This window comes from Cervus elaphus, chromosome 7, assembly GCF_910594005.1.
Source record: "Cervus elaphus chromosome 7, mCerEla1.1, whole genome shotgun sequence".
NCBI lineage: Eukaryota > Metazoa > Chordata > Mammalia > Artiodactyla > Cervidae > Cervus > Cervus elaphus.
The window spans coordinates 12,599,597-12,622,941 of NC_057821.1; the positions used below are offsets into that span (position 1 = coordinate 12,599,597).

At 50.9% G+C, this 23,345-nt stretch overlaps 2 protein-coding genes across 3 annotated transcripts in view; one reads left to right on the forward strand and one right to left on the reverse strand.

Annotated features, from left to right (window-relative positions):
* Window positions 1-1,953, forward strand: part of CMTR1 (cap methyltransferase 1) — a 53,046-nt gene extending 51,093 nt beyond the window's left edge. Inside the window, exon 24 of the mRNA XM_043907347.1 lies at window positions 583-1,953. Within this exon, the coding sequence (XP_043763282.1) occupies window positions 583-715 (133 nt within the window). The 3' untranslated portion in view covers window positions 716-1,953. The remainder of the gene's footprint in view (window positions 1-582) is intronic.
* CCDC167 (coiled-coil domain containing 167) lies at window positions 1,596-18,422 on the reverse strand. 2 transcript variants are annotated; one of them, XM_043907348.1, is made up of 4 exons: window positions 18,337-18,422; window positions 4,987-5,081; window positions 4,733-4,785; window positions 1,596-3,389 (listed from the first exon to the last, which is right to left on the reverse strand). In XM_043907348.1, the coding sequence occupies exons 1-4, from the start codon at window positions 18,376-18,378 to the stop codon at window positions 2,845-2,847; spliced, it is 735 nt and encodes a 244-aa protein (XP_043763283.1). In that variant the 5' UTR covers window positions 18,379-18,422; the 3' UTR covers window positions 1,596-2,844. The 2 variants fall into 2 exon arrangements, with proteins under 2 accessions (XP_043763283.1, XP_043763285.1); XM_043907350.1 differs by having other exon boundaries at window positions 3,051-3,394.
* Window positions 18,423-23,345: the final 4,923 nt, after the last annotated feature.

Genomic DNA, 23,345 nt, shown 5'->3' on the forward strand with positions numbered 1-23,345 from the left:
CCCCTCAGCAGCCCCAGGAACTCCTACCTGGATGCCAGCTCCTGGGGCACACCTGTGCCCTGAGACCCACTGTGGCCCAGGCAGGGACCTCCCCCATGGGTGGGATGGTGGTCTCTGCAGGGTGTGTCTGGGACTGGGTGGTGAGCTCAGGGAGAGGGCGGTGATGTCAGAACTGGCTGTGAAGGTTGGGTGGGCGTCCTGGGTGTGGGCACGTGGCCAGGCCCACAGCCTTGCTCTCAGACCCTGTGTCTGTTTGCCAGACTCTTGGTCATAGGTTTCAACAGCAGCAGTAGCCCTAATGTGCCTGTAATTAGTGTCACCACACTAATACTGTTCTGTTAGAGCAGCAGAGACAGATAAGCCAGGAATATCAGTAATGAGAGGATCCAGTAGGATGCTGTTAGCAGCAGAAGCTATGTGGTGTTGGGAAAATCGGGTTCTGGAAGGCAGGAAGGAGTGGGGCTTCCTGGGTATGTTTTGGCTGCCAGAGGGAATCGTTCCCATCACAGGTGCTGGTTTGGCAGGGGGGTCTCTTGGTCCTGTTCCCCGGGGTGCGGCCTCTGACCTCCCCTCTCCCCCCAGCATCTGCTACTATGGCCGGCTCTTCTGGGAGTGGGGGGATGGCATCCGTGTGCACGAATCCCAGAAGCCCCAGGACCCAGACAAGCTGTCCAAGGAGGATGTCCTTTCCTTCATCCAGACGCACAGCGCCTGAGGGCCTGGGGTGCGCCCACCCTTCCCAACGCCCTGTCCTTCCGAGCCCGGCCTTGAGGGCGGTGCCCCTCCAGCTCCTCTGAAGAGCTCAGTTGGAGCCTTTAGAGGACACATGTTCCTTCTGTGGGACACTCTGAACTTTCCTCCCTGGAGTGCTGCCTGGGAACTGTCTGCCCTGGCAAGATAGGACTCTGTCAGCTTCTGCAGCAGGTCAAGGTCAGGGCCCAGGGCACCTGGGGCCAGTGGGGGATGTGTCGGGGGCAGCAGGGCTCTGCCGTTCTCGCCTATAGCGCACACTCACTTTTTTGAGTTCTGTGCATTGCCCGAGGGCACCCGTGCCCCTGCCTTGCCCAGCTTTTTACTGGGCAAGCCCTGAGAGGGAGGAGGCCCACTGTTGTGGCTGGCCGGAGCAGCTGCTATATAAATCAAAGCTTTGTTTCTTTGAACTTGTTCTGTTTTGATGCCAAGTTGGAGAAGATTGCCTCCTCCCCTGCCCTGCCCTGGCCTTCCCTGGAGTTCTTCCCAGCTCACACCTCTGACCATCCTGCAGGCCGGGAAGGGAAGCATGTGGACTCCGTCCGATACTATATAGGATGCAGGTGGCATGTCCGGGGGTGGGTGTGACTGCTTCCTGGGGTTGTAGAGCCTTTCTGTGCCCCACCCCTCTCAGTGTAAACCTTGGGCAGCTCTAGAAGGGGAGGAAGCAGCCTTGAAGACCTGCGTTTTCTGTGGCCAGCAGTGGTGGTCCCCCGTAACAGGGTCCTCCAGGGTTGGTGGCACCCAGTCCTCTGGCGATCATGGCACTCCTGGTTGCCCCAGACACCTTGCCACCCTCCCCCCCTCTTTGTTTTCTTCCCCAGCAGGAGGCACAGTTGCTTTTGTTTGTCCTTATGTGGTCACTCCATGTCCTCTATCTTGGCGGGCGGAGGGGGAAGCTAGGCAGTAGCTTTGGGTGGGGGAGGGAACCTGTGGTTATTTTTAATGGGAAATACCTCTCGGAGATGCTCACAGGGGCTCCCTAGGGCCTCATCCCAGTACTAGACTGGTTTCCATGGAGATAGAGGGCACTGAGGCTTCCCGTGAGGTTGGAACTGACTCCACCTCAGGGGTCTCCAGCCAGCATCTAGCCCCTCCCCCCAGGTTGTCAGCAGCACCGCTGAGATGCTGTATTTCCACCCAATTCTGGGTATCAGTGTGTCTTGCAGAACCTTGGATCATTAAAGACAAACGTATTTTTAACGCCTGTGTGGTTCTGTGCTGGGGCTGCTGCTGTGTGTCCTCTGTGCTTTGTGGTCTGGGGCTGGCTTGGATGAAACAGCTGGGGCTGGAGGTGAAGGGGAGGAAGCTCTCCTCAGTGAAGAGGGGGGAAGAGAGGGTTGGTTTAATCAGCGCCGTGTCCGAGCTCAGGGCTCCCACGGCTGCTGCTTGCTGCCAAAGAGGGGCCCAAGGAAGAGTCAGAAATGCTGTGGCCCCTGTGAGAAGCAGGGACTGGAGAATGAGGCCCCGCCCCCTCACACCAGTCACTCAGCTACTCCCAGCGGCGCCCGTGACAACCCGGGATCGGTCAGTGTGACTAAAACAACAGAGGCGTCAGACCAATTAGTGCCACGGACGGGGAGGGAGCCATGGCTCCGCGTCTGCGCTGGAGGCCACGGGCGCCTCGCCCCCTCTGCTCTAGGCGCACGTTTCTCCACGGGTCCTGTCACCCGGCAGGTCTTCCCCTAGAGCGTTCCGCCTACACACCGCCTGGGTCCTTCCTTCCCGTTCCACGGCCTGAGCGCCCAGGACAATGCCTTTCCCTGCTTTTCTGACTGAATTGGTGTGATCTCGGCTCCCAAGCCCCTGCATCCTGCTGCTTGCCCTCCTCGGCCTTGCTCCAGCCTCCCGTGCCTCTGCTGGAGGAGAGGCTGTGAGCAGGGGCGGGGTGGCCTGCGTTTGCCCCACCTGCAAATCCCGCCAGGTTTCCTGGCCACTCACTGTGAGCCTGTCTGGTTGTGACCGTGGCCCCGGATGCCCACTGGCTCTGCCGTGCCTCACCAGGCCTGCTGCCTCTTGAAGATCATGGATTAACTCTGCCCTCGTGGGACCACCACACAAGCAGGAGTCCCAGGTTGCCCTTCAGCGCACCGGCTACACTTTTTCTGCTGTGATCACAGGCCGGCACTGATGGGAGGCAGAGCAGCCCAAGCTCTCGACGTCGCTCCCACCGTGGTTCCGCCTGAGCAGGCGCTTTGTCACCGCCTTATTCCCCACCTGGGCTGGGGGCTTACCTTCACAGCCCCTCTCCTCCCTGGAATCCTGAATGCCACCCCACTGCCATCGGGTCATGACATTTCCTCGGCACACAGGTTCTTTATTGCCTTTCCCCTGGGCTAAGCACAAAGTCCTTCTGGAGCCCCAAGCCCCACAGCGGGAATGGGAGGCGAGAGGGGCCAGGCTGATGGGAAGCCCTGCTCCAATGTCTGGGTCAGGGAGAAACAGCCCTTGTACCTTGGTCCTCTTGAGGCTCAAAGGGCCTACTTGGCCGTGATCACGGAGCTGAGGGGAAGCCAGGGCTGACGGGAGAAACCGCAGCCTCACGCGGCCCAGTAGGTGTAGACGACGGTCAGGAGGAGGAAGATGGCGACAGACAGCAGCGTGTTCTTGCGGTTCTCCCGCCGAAGCAGCTTCAGCTCCTTCTCTGGGAGGAAAAAGGGTGGTGGACATCTTTCTGCCTCCATCTGCCCAGATCCTCACCACCTTCTGGCTATAGGTGCTGGGCCCAAAAAAGCCCCAACCCCCAATGCTGCTCAGCTGTTTCTCTCCAAATGTAGCCGAAGACAGCATGTGTGGGAGAGTCACCAAAAGGGCTACACCCGAAAGCCCAGCAAGGTGGTGGCGCGGCCTCCCCAGGAGGGTCCTCCGGCTCGTCCCTGGGTGGCCCCGTGGTGTGCCTCCCTCCGGGCGTCCTATCTGGTCAAGCAGAGATAGGGCAGCTGGGCCCTCCGTGGGGAGTAGGTACAAGGCAGAGCCTCACAAGCCGCGCCCCAGTCTGCCCTCTGCTGGATGCCCAGCTAAGCAGGAACTAGCGTCTGTGCTCACGGGGTGGTCAGGCTGCCGCTGGAGGACGCCAGCCCAGCTATTCCACAGCCACACTGTGTCCATTCATGACACACAGGCGGTTGGTACTGAGGGCTAAACTGAGTGACAAATGCTACAGTTTTGTGTGAAAACCACCAGCTTTGAGGGGGAAACTGACGTCTCATTTCTCCCTGTGTGAGGGAGTGGGGATATGTGCAAACCAGTCTTGGGCAGGCCAGACAGGCCCCAGGCAGGGGTATGTGACCGCACTGTGCTCACAGTGATTCAAATTCCTCCGGGAGGTTCCCTGAGTATAGACTATTCTAGGGCTGATCCCGGGCCAGGTCTGGCCCCCCGGGGTGGACAGACCAGAGCCCGAGGAGCCTCTGCAGACTCTTTACCTCCCAGGCCGCAGGGCAGGGTGGCAGCGGGGTGCTGGGGGGCAGCAGCCACCCTCCAGCTGAGCCGGGTGTGGGCTCCCCCTGGCGTGGTGCCTGGCACCCAGAAGGTGGCAGCATTGCTCCACCCACAGCAGCCCTGCACGGCACCCACGTGGGAGGTTCATTGTCCATCCTGGACCCCAAAGACCCTACCACCATCGCCCCCATCGCAAGGTTTTCCTGGGAGGTAATGGAGGTCCGCAAGGAGAGGGCCAGAACAGGCCCCCCACGTCGGGGGAGTGGGAGGGATCTCAGCCTGGCTACAGCCGCCCCCTCCCTCCCACGGGGGAGGACAGAATGGACCCTCTGGCCTCGCCGTCTCCCTTGGAACAGAGGAGCAGCCCTGCTCCCCTCCTAGGCTGCTGGGCCTTCAGCGGGGCCCTGTGGCCTCCTGAGGGCTGGCCCCCTCCTGAAGTGCACCCTTGACCCCCATCGCTTTGTGGGCTCCCCAGACTGTCTGCCGGTTCCTGGTCCTGGGACTGGAGGGTGGGGCTGGCAGTGGGAAGGAGCTTTCTTACCATAGTTGGAGGCTTTGTTCATCAGGCTGCTTTTCTCCTTCTCCAGAGACCTCCTGTGAGCGGTGAGGGGGTGGAGGGGGAAGTCAAAATAGCGAGAGCCTTTTTCCCACCTAAGGGGCAGTGGGCACGCCAGGGCAGGGTGGACAAGAGGAACAAGGGCCCAGGTCTCTGGAGCAGGGGAGGGGAGGGATGGAAGCTGAGGGTCAGGACCAGGACAGATACGAAGGGGTGGAGGACTTGGGAAGGAGCATCACCTGGCCTCTGAGCTCAGCTCCACCCCACACAGCTTGGAGTTCACGACCTCCAGGTCTCTCCGACATTGTGACAGCTTCTTCTCCAGCCCATCGATCTGAAAGACACAGCACACCCAGCAGGTAGTGATGGGTAGCACAGTCTTCCGGTTTTCAAGACAGCTGGGATTCTGGGATGAAGAGGAAGGTGTCTCCAGGAGTCTTAGAACAGCATCCACACCCCAAACCTACGCTTTGCTGTTCTCTACCTCCACGTGGTACAGCCTGAGCCCGGCTGGAAACACCTGTGAGCGTTGCTCAGGGTCTCCGAGCTGCCCTGACCCACTGGGCCACACGTGGGATGAGGCAGACAGGAGCAGCCCCTCAGTCAGCTGTGTCCCCAGCACAGGCCCCAGTTGGGCCCCACAGCAGGAGCAACCAGAGCCCTGAATGCGGCAGGTTCTGCTACACAGGCGGAGCCTAGAATCAATGAGGTGATATGGGAAGTCTCTGCCTTTCCAAAGCACTCCACGCGTGATTAGACATCTAGGGGCCAAAAAGCAGAGGCATTTGTTCACATTGGTACACTTCAATTTAAGTAACCCCACTTGTAATAATACACATTTTCCCATGAGATTCAATAAAAATTACTGAAAGTACAGATCAAAAGTTTCTTTCTGACTTGGTTTTTGTGCAAAAGCACTGACCAGCATCAAGGCAGCTGTACTGTGTGGTAGAATAGTTAAGCTCCTGAAAGGCTACATGCCAAAGGTGCCAGTTCTCCCATATATTTTGATTATAGTTTCAGAGATGTGTTCTTGGGGAAATAATCTGTTATGGGGAAATGTTTTATGAAATACTAGACTGGATCGTCCAGGGTCCTGGTGTCACGCATTGGGCTTTGAAAGTTCACCTGTCTCCATCTGTCTCCAGGTGTCTTATCGGCCACCTTTTTGGGTCTGGGCCTGCTGCTTCTTGTGCCTCTGCCCTGCTGGTGGAGCCTAGGGTGGGAGTGCAGAGGGCCCTGTGTCCCTCACGGCAGCTGACTGAACAGTGCCCTGGGTTCAGCTCATGCTTGATTTTCCGTATGACCTCACTCACTGTTACCACAACCCTGGGAGGGATAGCAAATACCACTTCGATTTCACAAATGGAAGAATGGGTCCCCCAAATGGAAGGACTTTACTGAGAAGTCAGGGTAGAACACCCCTCTCCTTAAAGGTCTCAGCCAGTTCTCTGCTCCAGTCCTTTCTGGAGTGGCCCCTGTACAGACAGAAATCAATGACTGCGCAGACCAATGCTGGCATCCCTGGTGTTCTGGGGACAGTGTCGAGTTGCCCTTGAAGACTCTGGACCTTCAGCCCCTCCTCCTGGCCCGCACCTACCCCAGTCCTTCTGGGTCAGCCTCTTCCCTTGTCCCAGCGCTCAGCCCAAATGACACACCACCTACCCGCTTCCCTGCAGCCCCAGCTGCCGCCAACTCCAGCTCTGGAAGCGGGGCTCTGTGGGAGGGAGCCACTGCAGAGCTTTGAGTTAATTGCTTGGTTAATTGTGTCATTTCCTGCTAGTGGGTACCAAAGGGAGGGCTGTCCTGAGAACAGCCCTAGGCAGGAGATGGGGCCTGTGCCTGGGGAGGCCAAAGGGCGTCCTGAGCCTGCACTGTAGGGAAACCAGCGCCGGGGAGCCAGGCTCAGGGAATGGAAACAGCCTGATGTGAAGGTTAGCGGAGACGGAGCCAGTAGGAACAGGTGACAGGCCACCGTGAGGCCCGCCCGTCACAGCAGCACCCCCAACACACACAGCCGCCCCTTGGGCCCTAAGAATTCTGGTTTCCATTTCCTGGTGCAGAAACCAAAATCAGGGCACCAAATTCTATGCTGGGTCCCACACAAAGCTTAATTCTTGATGCACTCTCTCCTCCATGAGGCCTTTTCTGCGGCCCTTGGCTGGAGAGGTACTGCCTTCTTCCCTGAACGGCAGATTAGCCAATCCTTTTCTCATGAAGCCAAGTGCATATTATGTCATCCAGCTGTGGGTGTCCAAATCTCATCTTGCCAAACTCCGGGAGCCCCTTGGGTAGATGATGTAAATCTGCATCCCAGGGTCACGTCTAACCTAGATCAACCCACTCCACTTAAGTGTGTGATGCCTGGCCTCTAAGGAAGGCTGACTGTGTAGCTCCTGCCCAGAAGGCGTGGTGGCCATCTGTCTCCTCTCTGTGGCTACTACAAGGCCTGGCCTGCTGCAGTCCCTGTGTTTGTAGCCTTGGAGGAATGAGTGGGGCTGGGCCTCGTGTAGCACCCGGAGTCTGAAACCCTCCCCTCGTGCCCACAGAAGTGGAAAGAAGCTAGGAAAAGCAGTGGTACATGCACGAAGATGATATACTTTGTGGACCACCCCAGGCAAGTATTACTGCTAGGTCAGATTTCTCCCTGCCACCCTTTGGCCAGACCCTGGTTTGCATGTCATTCTGCGGAGGAATTTCGGGGCTTTCCATCCCTAAACACCTCTACAAGGCTACCAGGGGCCAGGAACTCATCATGCTAAGCAAAATCTTTAAATTGAGGTTGGCAAACCACAAGTGGGCAAACCAGTCTGCTGTCACGCTCTAGGCAGGGCCTGTGGAGCTGGCAGCTGGAGGCCTTTATCTGAACGAGTCCAATTTATCTGCAGTTCCATGAATACCCCACTTTCACTTACCACTTTTTAATGAGCATAAACAGACTAACACAAATCAAGGTTTTAGGGACTCAAGTTCTAACCTCCCTCCATGAATATTTATGTCCCGCTGCAGCTCTCTCTGATTCCCTTCTAAACATCAAATTCTCTTTTAAACCCAGCTGCCTGCTGTGGGCAGAGTGAGGGCAGTCTGGGACTGTCGGGAGGCTCTTCAGCCTCAGGGCCACAGACCCATCCTCAGAAGGTGCCCCCCGCCCCCGCAGTCCAACACCCTGCCGCACTTGCTGAAGCAGAAGCCAGTTCTCAAGCAGCCATAACAATGGGTGCAAAAGTTCTAGTGACCTAGGGACTTCCCTGGTGGTCCAGTGATTAAGAATCTGCCTGCCAATGCAGGGACATACGTTCAGTCCCTGGTCTGGGAAGATTCCACATGCCATGGGGCAACTAAGCCACCGCAATGAGAAGCCGGCACATCGAGACAAAGAGTAGCCCTCACTCACTGCAACGAAGACCCCGTACAGCCATAAATAAATAAATAGTCTGGTGACCTACTGGCTGCCGATAAGGCTGGGAGGAAGGGTCAAGATGCACCTTTTAAGTTGTGACTGGAGTCAGGGGGTGATGGCCTAGGTCCGCAAGACGGAACCGGAAAACAGGGGCGAGCACCCAGGACGCAAACCGAAAACCAGCCTCTTGTTCTGGTTTTTCAGTCAGCAATGACAAGCACACAGGTAACTCACTTTGCAGATTCCCTCAAACAAATCTATAGTCTTTGATCAGCCTCCTTCCTCTCTGCAACCAGGCTGAAGGCAACAGAGGACAAGAGAGTTAGGACCAGGAGAGATAACACGGGTTAGGACCAGAATAAGGAGACAAATGTCAAGAAGATTCTGGAAGCATAAGGGTCAGAGCTGGAAGCAGTCAAGCAGTTGGAAGCCCAAGTGCCCAGAGGCCTGAAGCTGTAGTTCCTGAGAAGTGTGGTAATAGGGAGTATGGGCTGTAATCTGGTGACTAGGCTCACCAGTCACTTGCTGTATGTCTAGGTGACTTCCTTAATTCGGTGCCTCAGTTTACTCATGTGTAAAACAAAGGTAATAATGTTTCCTATTTCCAAGAGTTGTGAAGATGATACAAAGCAATACATTCGAGGTATTAATATTAGAACAGTGCCTCTCACACACAGTGAAGGGTTAACAAGTGTCTGTTATTATTAGAGGATGGTTTTCAACTAGATCTTTAGGGAATAAAAAGAAAATTGAGTTAATTTATGGCAAGAGTAAGAGAAGTGAGAAACGGGGGTGCAATGGAGCGAACTCCCCGTTGGTCACTGGCTGGCAGCGGCGGGAGGGGAGCCCCCCCGGCTCAGGTACGGCCGTCCTATCCACGGAGGGTCAGCAGGGCCTGCAGGGTCAGACATCAGAACAGCCTCCCCAGCTGGCTTGGGACGCGGCACGCTGGGGACTTTATGACCCTGCCCTGGGATGAATCTGTGGTGGTCTGGAGCCGGTGCCATGTTGTAAAGGTTGGGCCTGGTGGAAGCGAGGTCAAGAGGCCAAGAGCAGCAGCTAGGGGCAGAACAGACTCAAGTGTGGTCTGAGTCCCGGCAGGCATCTGAGAAGATGCGGAATAGCAGGTGGGGGCTGGCAGCTGGCACCCAGGTTCAATCACTGAAGCCATGGCTCTCTGGGGCCGGGTGCTCAGCCAAACTGGAAGCAGGAATGCAAAGCCCAGGAAGGACTTCAGGTAGAAAGAGGCTCCATCAGAGATCCAACCAACTCCTGGGACTCCTGCCCAGCAGGCCAGAGAGTAGGCATTCGGCAGGAGGAGCCTGGCTGCCCCGCTGGTTCAGTTCTGGACTTCCCTGGAGCGGTCTGCGGCAGCACTGCTGGCTGAGACTCAGAGGTACAGTAACGGCTATGGTGGGCACTGAGGCAGGCGCTCACTCAGGCTGTGTGGGGGCAGAGAGTGGATGCCCCTGGAGGACAGTAACACAGACGAGAGAAATGTCCACGCATTACATTTACACTCAGAAGGTCAAATGTCCGTTTTAACACAGGGGAAGAGAACAGCGTGTCTAAGTCAGTAGGCGAGACATGGCCGCACAGGGGTCCGAGGAGTCAGTGAGGCAGCGGTGTGAGCTCCACACCACTGTCTGCCTTCTGGCACGTCACACAGCGCCCAGCACCCGCTGGGTGTTGTGTAAACCTGTGTGCAAGCAGCTGGGGGGCCGGGAAACAGGTGGTGAACAGGCAGTGTGTCCTGACAGTAAAGTCTGCTCTTGACCCCAAGACCAGCAGTGGCTAAAGCTGGCCCATGGAGACTGCCAGTCTGAGCAGTGGTGGGGGAGAAAGGGAGGGAGCATCTCTCCAGCAGGGGGGAGCTGAGGGCCCCAGAGAAGGTCGTGGAGACAGGAGCCAGAAAGTCTATATTATGTTGGCCAAAAAGTTTGCTCAGATTTTTCTGTAACATCTTATGAAAAGATCTGAACGAACTTTCTGGCCAACTCAATACTTTAACCAGAAAGGCCCATGAGGGATTCCTCCACAGTCAGAACAGGAACTGCTGCCTTCTTACCCAAACTCGGGCTGGGGAATTGGAGGCTGGGCAGTGGCTTGGAGAGTGGGCAGAGGAGCAGGCTCAGTGAGAACTGTAAGACCAAGGATTCTCCCCAGAGGCGGTGGTGTTTCCTGCAGCAGATCACGGAGTTCTGAAAGCAGACTGACGCTAAGGTCAGAAGAGGCTCCAGCCCCAGCCAAGTTGGCCCCAGCCCTGCTGGCCGGCGTCTGGGCCAGGGCCCCTCTGTCAGAAGCAGCTCTGGGCGCCCTAAAGGCAGTTCAGTATTAAGCAAAACCACCTCTGCCGCCTGACTTGGGGAATAACACCCTATTCTCACAGCTTTAGGGAAGTCTCCCTGGGGTCCTATTTGCCATAAAACCACTGTGTTAAGAGAAACTGTAAAATTCCCCCAGGATCCCCAGGGGGCATCTTTTCAGGAGTGTGGTGCCTCCTGGTCCTGAAGCGGCCCTTTGGGGGCAGGGAAGGATAAGCACCCAGCACCCTGGTCAGGCCAAGCCCGCGGGCGGCCAGTTCCAGGACTGCCAACAAGCACGAGCTATAGGCTGTCGCTCTCCCACTGAAGATTCTCCTATTGAAGATGCTGAGTGGTGCTCCCAGAAGCATCCTGACAGCCCAGGAGGTGGCCCCCGCCCACTTCCTAAGGAGCCACTGTCCAGGGCCAGACGTTCTTCTGGAAAAGGGCAGATTTTTGCTGGAAAAGGGCAGAGGCACCTTTGGGGCTTGGCGCTGCCAGGCAAGCCACTGTGCTTTCCAGCTTAGGAAGTCGTTTCCGGTCTTGCTGGCCTTGCTCTTAGGAGCTTCTGGGCTATGAGTGACAAGGGGCCGAGAATGAGTTAAGGGGTCAAGCAGCGGTCACGGGGCATATCCTGCACCAGCCTGGCCAGATCCTCCCTGCACCAAGACTTAATAACGAGCATGGTGTCAAGGTACCTGAGCCCAATTCAAATCGTGGACTTACATGTGTCTGGATGGCAGCACGCCAGTCAGAGCAGCCCCTGGAAGCCCAGAGTCCACAGTAATCCCGGAGCAGCCAACACTTCGGGGGCAGGCACTGCTCTAAACGCCTCATACGGCTCCCTCACAGGACGCTCACAATAACCCTGGGCGGTGAGGAGAAGTGTCAGTATCCACATCCTGCAGATGAGGAAACCTGGGCCACGGGGCTGAAGTAACCTGTCCAGGGTCACACAGCCGGCACCCGAGGGAGTGGGTGGTGGGAGTCGGCGCTGTGAGCCACCAGCCTGGAGCCACTTTCAGGTCTCAGGTGAAACTTCCACTTACACCCTGGGCCAGTCTGTGGGCAGCTTCCCGCATACTCCCCAAAGTCTGCATCGACGCTGCAAGAAAGGGACTTTCCCCTTTTTACAGAGGAGCAAACTCCTGCACTTTATGCAAACCGATCTAGGTCATAGCGCTGGGAAGTGGCAGAATTGGGGTCTGAATCGGTGTTTTTCTGCTTCAGAGCTCATGCTCCTTCCACCACTTTAAGCTCTTTCACCAAAATCCCTCATGAAAACATTCATGACAAAGAAGGGTTCTGTGGAACAAAATCATTACACATCCCAGTTGAAGCCCATCTAAGCTTGTTGATCTGGCTTTAACAGATTCTCTGCTCTGAATAATCTTGTACAAGGGCTTTGCTTGGTTTCTGTCCACATAACAGATACTCGCTGTGAGGGAAGAACCTGACTGAAATCTGTTTGCCTGGAGACAGTGAGATGGGAGCCCAGCGTGTCCTCACACTGAAGGCAATTATTACCTTCCAACTCTGAGCTTCAGACAGCCAAGGCACCCTCCCCCAAATGACCTATGCTGCCAAAGCACCCTGACAAGCGCACAGAACAAACATGCGTCTGAGAAGGAAAAAGGTGGGCGAGTTGGGCCTGAAAACCTCCTTTCCCCACAGCTTTTCTTCTTACTTGTTAACAACCCACAGCCCGAAGAGTGGGGCCACCTGTTTCATCTCCAGCCCCAGTAATCCAGAAACTGGATTTCTGGAAATCCACTCATTCTCACACGTCAGGGAAGCCCCAGGACGTGTATTATGATGGGGAGAGAAGCCAGCCGGCCAGCCCAGATGGTCTCCAGCTTCCCATCTGGGGCCTTGAGGCCACACGGCCAACTCACACGAGGGTCATGGGCCCTAATTTTCCAGGTGACCAGCCTCAAATCCCAGAGGACAGATTACCCTGATGGCCCCTAAGGGATGTTTTTCTGTGGAGGAGGCTCTTTTGTTTTCTGAGGGTAGAAAACAAAAACCTCCACCACTGCTCCCAAATCATCAGAAGTTTCTCTTCTAGGCTGGGCAGATGACAGCAAACCCACCCAGTTTTTAATCAATGAACAATTTTCAAGAAAAGCAGAGAGCTAAGGGGCTTGTCATTTCTCTGCATAGTCACTCCCTGCCCCAGGTCAGGAACTTGGGGGCCCAGCTGAAGCCCTCGCGCGCTCTAAAGCCTTCCGGGACCCCCTGGCCTTTGAGCAGCTCACAAGCAGAGCCATGTCAATCTGTGCCTGAAGCCTTTGGTTGTCCTGGGCCAGAACACCGTCTGAGCCTTGTTTTCTCTTCTTTCCCCCAATATGTAGTTTTTGATAAATTAGCAAAAGCTTCTTCATCGCTGAAAGGCTCAGAGCCCTTTTTAAGAATTGGCATCCACCCCGCGCCTTATGAATTCATTAATTAAGATGCTGGCAAACAGCCACTCCACACACGCTGACATCCAGCCGCGTTAGGTAATGAGGTTTTAGTCTCCTGACCCCCGTCAAGTGGAGTGGAGCCAGACACAGTCTGCCCAAGAGAAATCACCTCCCCAATGGCGACCTGTCGCTTGTGCCTGGCAGCAGGTGAAGTTTATTTAATGGTCAGTTGCCCTTGAACTGTGTCCACAGACCTCAAGCCTTTCTCCTAGCCCCTGGCTGGGCGGCAGCCAGCAAGGCGGTGTCCAGCTGCCTGCTCCACTGTGGCCTCCTGACCTCTGACCGATGAACCAGTCAACTGGGCCCAGAAGTCAGAGGGGAGAGTTCAATGCCTCCTCTATCTCTCAAGGCCGATTCAGTAAATACTTATTGATGGCCCACTAGGCTGCTTCTAACCTTTGTCTTAGGAAGTTGGTAGGTTCCCATCAGCCTTGTACCCAGCCTGTTCCAGAACCGAGACCGTCTTCATCCACACTTAGTGCTGCTGTCTCTCACTACCCTCAGAGAGTTCACAGCGGCGGCTGACACTACACACACACAAGTGTCCAGGCTTCTCTCCTCCTGGTGCTCATCCTGCCTTGGTCAATTTTTGCTCTTATCCTACCACCTGTCTTTCACCATCACTGATCCTGGCCTCTTTTTCTGATAAGAATTCCAGTGAATTTTAAATGACTACCACTCACTTTTATTCCCTCTAGCAGTTACTGTTAGTTGGTCAACACAACATTGATGCCCAGCCCCTCCTCCTTTGCATGCCACCATAGAAGTTAGAAAAGCTCAAAGATACTTTTCCAGCCTCTTATGCAGCCAGAAGTGGTCATGTTCCAGTTCTAAGCAATGAGATGATCCGGAAGTCAGCTGGGAGACTCCCAAGAGAGCTTAAGCTTCACTGATAAAAAGGACAAAGAGCGTTATAGTTCCTTTCTTTTTTTCCCTGACTTAAAGTTGAATATGATGATTGGAGCTGTGGCAGCTATCTTGTGAATAGAGGAAACAGCTAAGAAAATGCAGAAACAGCAGCCCTGACATAGCTGACCTTTTGAACCAAAGTCAGTAACTACCTAGCTCCAAATTTCTTGTGATGGGAGGAAAAAAAGTGTATTCTTGCTTTTTTAGGTCACTGAGGTCAGTTTTCTGTAACTTGTAGCTTAAAAGTTTTCCAAACTGATAGATTTTTGTACTGGGCACCAGATCCAACTCTCTAAATGTCAGCCAAGACACTGCACATCTGTTAACTTAAGATTGTTGAAAAAAAAAAAAAGACTGTTGAAACATTTAAAGATACCAAGGTGAATGGTCCAGCTGTGGCGGGAAAGTACAATGACCAAATAACAGGTCATTACTATCAGAAATTAAAAAACAAACAGGTTTTACGTGAGCCAAAATCCTATTCATTGAGACTGAAATGCAACCTTTCCCTCAGCCAGAATCCTTCTATCAGTTTAGATGGAAATACAATCTTTCCCTCCTCCCACACAATTTGAAAATCAGTACCAGAGCTGGTGATTTCTCATCTGAAATATAATTCTCTCTTGTTATTCAGAATAAAACTCAGTAGCCAGTTTTTCCCCAAATCTGACATCTCATAAGATGGCACACGAGTTGGATAAAAAGGCTTTGAAAGGAGCCACTAGTGGGGGAGGGTGAGAGATGCCTTGGTGTCCTGGGAGGTGACTGTCCAGTCCAGCTGGCCCGAGCCAGCCCTCAGGGGGAGTGCTGCCTGCTCAGTGATTGCTTCGTTACAGCAAGTGGAGACTGTTTGCAGGTGCCGAAATCACTCACTCGTGGCGGTTTTAGTGCACTCGTCAGATTAACAAACATTTTTTATTAAATCACCGCTTCACTGGCTCAGAGCACACGACTTTTAATAACAGGACAATATCTGCTGCTCCTGAACACCAGTGCACATTCAATACTCAGATCTGCAGGGGGCAAAGGAGGAGCAAGGTGAGGAGACAGCCAGAAGCTAAGTTTTTTCTCATGCGCACAGCTGCAGAGCTCAAACCTTAGAATATCCAAACAAAAGTAACCTCCTCATCAAGATGACCAGGGTAAATACTTATATTGACATTGACAGGCTAATAAAAAACAGGCAAAACTGATTGGTATAAGGCACTAGGACAGCAGGCACATCACCATATTCAGAACACTTTTAAAACTCAAATCAGGGACTTCCCTGGTGGTCCAGTGGCTAAGACTCCATGCTCCCAATGTAGGGGGCCCAGGTCCCATCTTTGGTCAGGGAACTAGATTCCACATGCTGCAACTAAGAGTTTGCATGCCACAACTTAAAAAAAAAAAAAAAAAACTCATCTGTTGAAAGAAAGACCCAAAGTAAGATCCCAGCTGTCACAAGTAAGCAGCCAAAACAAAGAAAAATAAATATTAAAAAAAGAAAGGCATTATCTCTAATAAATAAATAAAACCCACGTCAGACAAACAAAAGACATCTATGAACATCTATGATCTGTATGTGGAGCACAGTCACTGAGTCTGCAACCCCTGGTGATGTTCAAGTCCTTCATGTTACCAATTAGGAAACTACAAAGTCCAAACTTAGTTACAATGGAAGGAAGGCTACATAAGAAAGCCTTGTTTATTGATCATCCACTGTGCTACTTTACAAATACTCTCTCATTTAATCCTCAAAACTACCCTGTGAGGTTAAGATGTAGTCTGCTGAGGAGACCCAGGCTGTCCAGTAAAATACACGTACATCTTCTTCCACAGCAATGGAGCCCTAGCTGGGCACATGGTCTCCTAGGTGATGAAGGGCCTTGCAGCTTAGCTGCAATCTTTGCCAATGGGAAGAGGGCACTTTGGGTCCAGTATTCTTAAGACAGTGAGTGTGCTTCCTCTACTCTATCTTTCCTGTGAACACTTCAATGTGGTGCAACCTAGCTTCATTCATGAGGTGACAACACGGGGGACAGAACCACAAGATGGAAGGAATATGGTAGAACCACTACTATCCTGGTACCCTAGACCAGGAGTTGGCAAACAATGGCCTGTGGGTCCACGATTTGTTTCTGTAAATAAAAGTTTTATTGGATGTATGACTTATTTTTGTAAATAAAGTTTTATTGGAACACTCATTAGTTTACATACTGCCTATGGCTGCTTTTGTGCTTAGTTTTTTTTTTTTTTAAGTATAGCTGAGTCTCATTATTTTGGTAGTTATGTTCTATAAAGCTGCCAACAAAAAATTAGCAAATACCGAACCAGGTTAGGTTCCAGAGAGCCTCTGGTCACATTTTTATCAGCTGAGCAATACAAAACCCTGTGTGTTTGTGTCTAAAGAAACCTGATTTAATATATATTGTTGATTAGTTAACATTGAACTCACATCCAACAGCACTATAACTATGCCTGAGAAAGCTAATCTAACACACACATTTTCTCCATAAGGCATGTCTCAGCCTTCTTGCACTTTGGAAGACTAAATAGCACTTCAGCCCTACACTTGAGGGCCATTTTAAACCGCAAAATCACCAACAAAAAGCACAAAAATGCAAGAAACTTGGCACTAAATAGACCAGAAAAATGATACTTGTTCATAGCACACAGAAGGATCGAAAAATAAGACACACTATCTATCACCTTGTTTGACTGTAACTGGACATGTGTGCCTCAGGTGAATCAAATCTCAATGCTTTGAGTCAGTTTGGTAATTACTACAGAAGCATTTCAAGTATTGATTTGGGGGTTACAAGCACATTTTAACAAGTAGACAAATGCACAAATACGTAATCTGTGAACAATGAGGGCCAACTGTAGTTGCAACAGAGACCATACAGCCCATAAAGTCAAAAACTTTACTATCTGATCTTTATAAACAAACAAAACCCCGAATTTGGGGATTTCTCTGTTACACCAGCTTATCATGCCCTAATACAGGCTATAAAGTCTAGGCTCTTCCCATTTCAGAGTGCCATCTCATTTTAGCATCTATATTTGATTTTATTGTGTGTTAGTCACTCAGTTGTGTCTGACACTTGGCAACCCCAAGGACTGTATCCCGCCAGGCTCCTCTGTCTGTGGAATTCTCTAGGCAAGAATACTGGAGTGAGTCATCATTTCCTTCTCCAGCAGATCTTCCCGACTCAGGGATTGAACCCAATCTCCCCAAAGTTTGTTTGTGTTTTTCCACAACATCTTACAGAAAAACTTTTTTTTTTTTCCAGAAAAACTTGAACAAAATTTTTGGCCATCCCAGTACAAGAAGATTCACATTTCCACCAACCTTGTTCCCTACTGAGTAGGCCAATATTTCTCAAGCAGTGGTACTAAAATCTCCTGCATTAAGCATAGGTGTAGCTTGTTAAAAATACATTCTTTGTTAAAAATACACACCCAAGTCCTACTGAATTACTTGGGATAGGGGATAATTCAACTCCCCATTTTAACAAGATCCTTAATGCAGTCTTAAGACTGAGAACCACTGAATTGGGAGTAAGTTCAAGAAGAAGGAAATGGCAACCCACCCCAGTATTCTTGCCTGGAAAATCCCATGGACTGAGGATAGGCTACAGTCCATGGGGTCGCAAAGAGTTGGACACGACTGAGCGACATCTCATCATCATCATCATCTCATCAAGACAAGTACCCAGTACTTTTCCTGCAACCACTGGGAGGATGATCTAAGGGTACCATAAAACGGGAGAAACAAGATGTCGCAGAAGGCAAATCACCTGTGCTTGATTTTGGGCCCCTCAACCATTTCCGCTCAGGCTCTACTTGAAACTTCAGTTTCCCCATCTGTAAAAATCTCACAGCCTTGTACTGAGGGTTAACCAGGAATGCAAATAAAGTAACAAACAGCAGTTGCTCGACAGGGATCAATTTTCTTTCCCTTCCATATGCAGTTACTTGTAAGCTCTTTGTGAACATCACCATTCCAGAATCCTCTACAGATTCCCACAAAGTACTTTTCAAGCTTCATGCTTCAGTACCCCAGAAGAAAAATTCCCCATCTCAGGCCACCAGTAATATACTAAACAGTATGGGGTCCCTCACCTTCGGGGTCCTCTCATCTACCGATTTCTACGCCTTGGGGATCCCCTCACTTCCGAGTACCCGCCCCTTTTGGGTTCCCCCTTTCACTTAAACGTTTCCTCTCAGGGCCTCCAAATCTCCGTACCGCGCCCTCTTTGGGGCTCCCCTTACCCGCGAGCCTCTTCCCCTCCGGGAGTCCCCTCACCTTCTCTTCCCACCTCTCACGACCCCTCGGTTCAAAATCAAGCACAGATGCAACCTTCGATTCTCCCAGCGGGCCGTCTCTCACCCTCGCGTCCCTCTCCCAAACCCACGTCGCTCTCATTTCCTCCCCCAACTCCCTCCTCCAACCAGTAGCCCGGCCGACCCACTACCCGCCGCGGGGAGAAGTTCACGGCTTGCTGCAGCCCCCGTTTCTCCCCTCACCTCTAAAGCGACGCCCAGATTCTCCCGCTTCTTTTTAGTCATGTTACTCGACGGGTTCCCGGAGTCATTACTGGACGCGCCCACTGGTGGCGCCACGCATGTGCAAAGTCTCATGCTTCTCCCTCATTGGCCGCCGAGGTGGCGGGAGGCGGGACTACTGGCGGTCGCCCTCTAGCTGAGGGGCGTGGCCAGCTTGGTGCAGCCATGTTTGTGAGGGGCAACTTTTCTTTGTGGCCTCAGGTAGAGGGCGGTGGGGAGAGAGTACCTGGATTGGTCCGGAAGGAACGATGGCCCGCCTAGGGGTGGAGCTATCCCATTCCTTTCTTACTCAAAGCCACTTTACAGCACTCGAGACGTTATTTTTTCACCGCATCGTCATCTGTGCCCTTCAGCCTTTTAGGGACCACTTTGCCCTGTTTGAGGAAGCCAGCTCCCATCCCTTCAATTCTGTCATTTCTTCATTATGGACCTTCAAGGCCCATACTGAAGCACTGCCTCACCTCGAAGCCCCCATCTTGAGCCCCTTGGTCGTTTGGGAACTGATAATGATCTGTTGTTATTCCTCCTTTTCGTCCTGTTCTTATTTTTGTTTTATTGTAACAGCAACAGCCTACAAACGTCACAGAAGACTTTTAAGTGAAAAGCAGCTTCCTTTATCCTACCACTCAGTGCAGTTCCTGTCTTTGTTTCCGTGTATTCTGGTCCGGGCCTGGTCTCGGATCATATTTTATGCTGTTGTAGTCCTATCGTACCTCGCTGGTGGCTCAAACAGTAAAGAATTTGCCTGCAATGCAGGAGACCCCGGTTCAATCCCTGGGTCTGGAAGGTCCCCTGGAGAAGGAATTGGCAACCTACTCCAGCCCCTTGTCTGGAGACTTTCATGGACGGAGGAGCCTGGCAGGCTACAGTTCTTGAGATTACAAAGAGTTGGACTCGGGTGACCGATTTTCACTTTCAGTCCTGTCCATACAGTATGCTGTAGACCCACGTCCTTTGAAATGCTTTGACTGGGCTTCAATTTTGTATGGTAACCCAGTTACCCATATAACCAAAACTAATGTTTTCTGATAAACACCTTTACCACCTATGATGCACTCAAATGTCTTCTAATCCAGTCTGTTCAACTGAAAAAACCTAGTGGCAGGACACCTATTAAGTTTATTTCGTGACTCATTAATGGATATTTGAAATAGATATTTTCCCACCTGCTTTTTTTAAAGCTTAAAAAAATTTTTTTTAATTTATATTCATTTTTGGCTAGAGTGGGTCTTTATTGCTGAGCACAGGTTTTCTCTAGTTATAGTGCACAGGCTTCTCATTGCATTGATTTCTCTTGTTACAGAACACAGGCTTCAGGGTATGTAGACTTCAGTAGTTGTGGCACGTGGGTTTAGTTATCCCGTGGCATGTGGAATCTTCTGGGACCAGGAATCAAACCCGCTCCTCCCCCCACTTCCCCCACTGTGTCCCCTGCATTGGCGGGGGGATTCTTAACCACTGAACCACCAAGGTAGTCCCATTCCCCATGTTTTGAAATCAACATTTGCAGTGGGGTATATGGCCACCAAGTGAACGCATCTTATTCTTGCATTATTTTATTGGATATTACCACCAAATTATGCTAAAGCAAATATCTTTGTGTACATAGGTCTGTCCTTCTGAATTATTTCTTTAAGATAAATTCGCACAAGTGGAATCATTGAGTCAAAGAGTATGAGAACAGCATTGCAGCTTCTTATTTTCTGAACAGTTATCTCTCTGTTGGAGTCTGTGTTTCTGTGTGTGAATAATAACCTTGACAGTGTTTGGGGGGAAAAGTCTTTTCAGATCTGTTTTCTCTTCTTGATAGAGTCATTGAATGATGGAGCTGGAGGGAACCTGAGATACCATCTCGCTTGGCTGCCTGACTGAGGCCCACATCAGGAAAGTGTAGTAAATTCTATCTGAACAGGAAGCAGGCTGTTGAGCAGTTGTTTAGTGCAGTTCTTAGCTTAACACCCAGCCCAGGAGAAATTTACTCTAGAACACTGTCCATCAACTGTCAATCAACAGCATTTATTGTCAGAACACTCTTCATAGCTTTGGTTCTGATCCCAGAAAAACCAGACTCTCTGCTTCCCAATTATCATAGGCACAGGCCCAGGGGAGGTGAGAAGAGAAGGAAAAACACAGTGTTCTTTTAAAAGTGATTCCTTCTGTGTTTGTTTGGCACCAAGAAAAAGCCATGGGTGTGCTTCATGTCAGTCCCTTGTCTCTCTTCCCCACTCCCGGTGAACTGATGGGCAAGCTGTCATCCTTCTCCCCAAGGAGCCTTGGATTTTCCAAACCAGAGCTTGTCCCACGTATCTGCTAATGGGACAAAATGCTTAAATTGAAGCTGGAATGAGAGCCTTCGTGGGTTGTAGTAAAAGGGGGAATTTTGGAGTGAGGCTGACCTGGATTCCAGTCCCAGCTCTGCCACTTAGCTGTGGTGTGATTTGGGGGCAAACACTTAAACTTGCTGAGCCTTGATTCCCATGACTATAAAACAAGCTCGTCATGTCAGACTTATAGGGTTGTGAGAAATACTAAGTGGTTAGAACTGTGGTTTGTGAGTGACCAGGAGAGATAGCAGGACTAAGGCACCTGCTGCCAGCTTTTCACTATAGGGTTTTGCTTAGCAGTTGTTGCCATTCATATTTTTTGCTATTGTTTTGATACTAGTTTCTGTCAACTTTGATATTATTGTTAAACATCTGCTGTTAGGAGTTTAGGTTTATTTCCTGTTATTAAGGATGTGTAGTTTACTGCAAAAGGCAGCCACTAACGTTCACTCTGTTCAGAGAGGAGATGCCCTCTTCACCTCTCTACTCATCCTTCCTGCTGAGATCACCAACTGTGGGTTTCGTGTGCCCAGACATTGCAGACGGTGATGCTGGGGAGGTTGAAAGAACCCCAGGTAACCCACTGAGGTCCTTTCACCCCCTGGTACGTTCAAAGACCAGCTTTGATTCCCATGGGGGCTGTTTGCAGAGCCTAATGCAGCTTGGCCTGGCTTTGTGCCAGAAATTCTGCCCACATGCAGATGAATTACCGTTGGCCGGCCGTCTGTCTGTCTTTGTTCTCCAGTGAGCTGTGGTCCTGAACTGTCTGTTTGGGAATTTTGTAGCTAAATTTTTAACGGAAATCAAGCACCACACTGGCAAATAGGAGAACTGGATTCATTCCTGGCCAGGTCAGGTTCTCACTTCCTGACCTTGGGCAGGTCAAGCCTCTTCTTTGGCTCTCAATTCTCTTGTCTGTGAAATGGGCTCACTGGGGAGACTAGACAGCTTAGACACCCTAGGATTATTTTTTTAATGGCCTAGTTACTTGTAAAGTGCCCAGATATAAGGCACCCTCGTTGACTGCAAGGTGGACATATAAAACAAGAAGCAATCATTACCCTCAAGATATTATCAATCTAGTTAGAGAAACAGACTGACAACATGAAATAGTGAATGCCAGACAACATATAATTAAAAGCCAGCTGTCTGGTACTTACTGTTGATGCATTAGGAGCTCAGGGTAAAAAAAGAACGCCATGCATATTTGGGGTGGCTTTGTGGAGGCTATGGGTCTTGGAGGATAAATGAGATTGGGTAAGTTGAGACGGCACTCCAGGTGGGAACCCAAGGGTTTCCTGTGCAGGGGATGCCCTTTTCAACCCTGCACAAAAGCACTGTATTGGCTAGCCACAGCCCTGGCAAATTGGTCATGGAGACCCCTAGGTCTATTCTTCCATCCTAGCCCCATCGTGGGCTTGCCGGACCCATAGGGCCCCGGCCTGGACCCCTACCACTGCCCTAAGGGCACCTTCTCAGAGCTGGAGTGGGGGAGAATGAAATCTTTCATTGTCAGAAGTATCACAGGCAGGAAATGAAGAATTTTGTAGGTGGTTAAAAATACAGTGGAGGCTGATTTATGTTTGAATTTTGTTCCAGGACAGGAGATTATAGCCCAGGTTCTGAGGCAAAGGCAGCCGTGTCTTTATAGCCTGCTTGGATCAGTTTTATGTCTTAGTGATTTTTATACGTTTCAGCTAAGCCAAGATGTTCGAAACTTTTTTGTCCCACACTTCACTGGGGAGCTCATATACCACTCCTGCACCTAACCTCATTTTCCCATAAATAGAAAAAAAAAGCAAAATAGATGAAAAAAATGTTTTTGCTTTCTACCTAGTTGGTATCCAATGATGTTAGCTAAATTAACCCAAATCATAAATAGATGATGAACCCACGTGACACCCTGAAGCAGATGTCAAGGGACATCTCGAAAATAAAAGGGCAGGAATCTAAATACTGTTGAATATGCAGACAGGTCCTTCCCATAATATTTTTAAAAACTAATTTATTTATTTTTGGCTACGCCAGGTCTTCGTTGCTGAATGCAGCCTTCCTCTAGTTGTGCTGCACAGGCTCTAGGGTGAGCAGGCTTCAGTAGTTGTTGAATCTTCCCCGACCAGGGATCTAACCTGTGTCCTCTGCATTGGCAGGTGGGTTCTTAACCACTGGACTACCAGGGAATTCCATAATGTTTTCTTGATAAGATGAAATTTCTATCAGATATTAGCACTAAGATAAGCTATGTGGCCCTTCCTGGCTTGCTAATAGGATTTTACCTCATGGCTACTGTACCTTTTGTAACTGATGATATTTCTCACTATTTCGCTCACAACAAAGCTCAGATCTGAACTTGTTCAGGGATTTTGAGCATAGATTTTCATGTACTAGCATTCTCCTTGGCTTTATTTTCTTTTTCTACCCTTGTTTTCCCTTTGTTCTATCACTTTATCTATTTTTATCCCACTGTATTGTGTACATTTTGGTAAACTACCGCAAATCCTTTTTTAGAACACAAAGGAGAATAAATAAATCAATAAATACATCCTGTGTTTGTAAATATGGCACTTTGTTCTTTCTAAGGCAAATTTTCACATCCATTAGCTCTGTGGTCCTCACACAGCTCTGTAAGGAAGGTTGGGCAGGCTC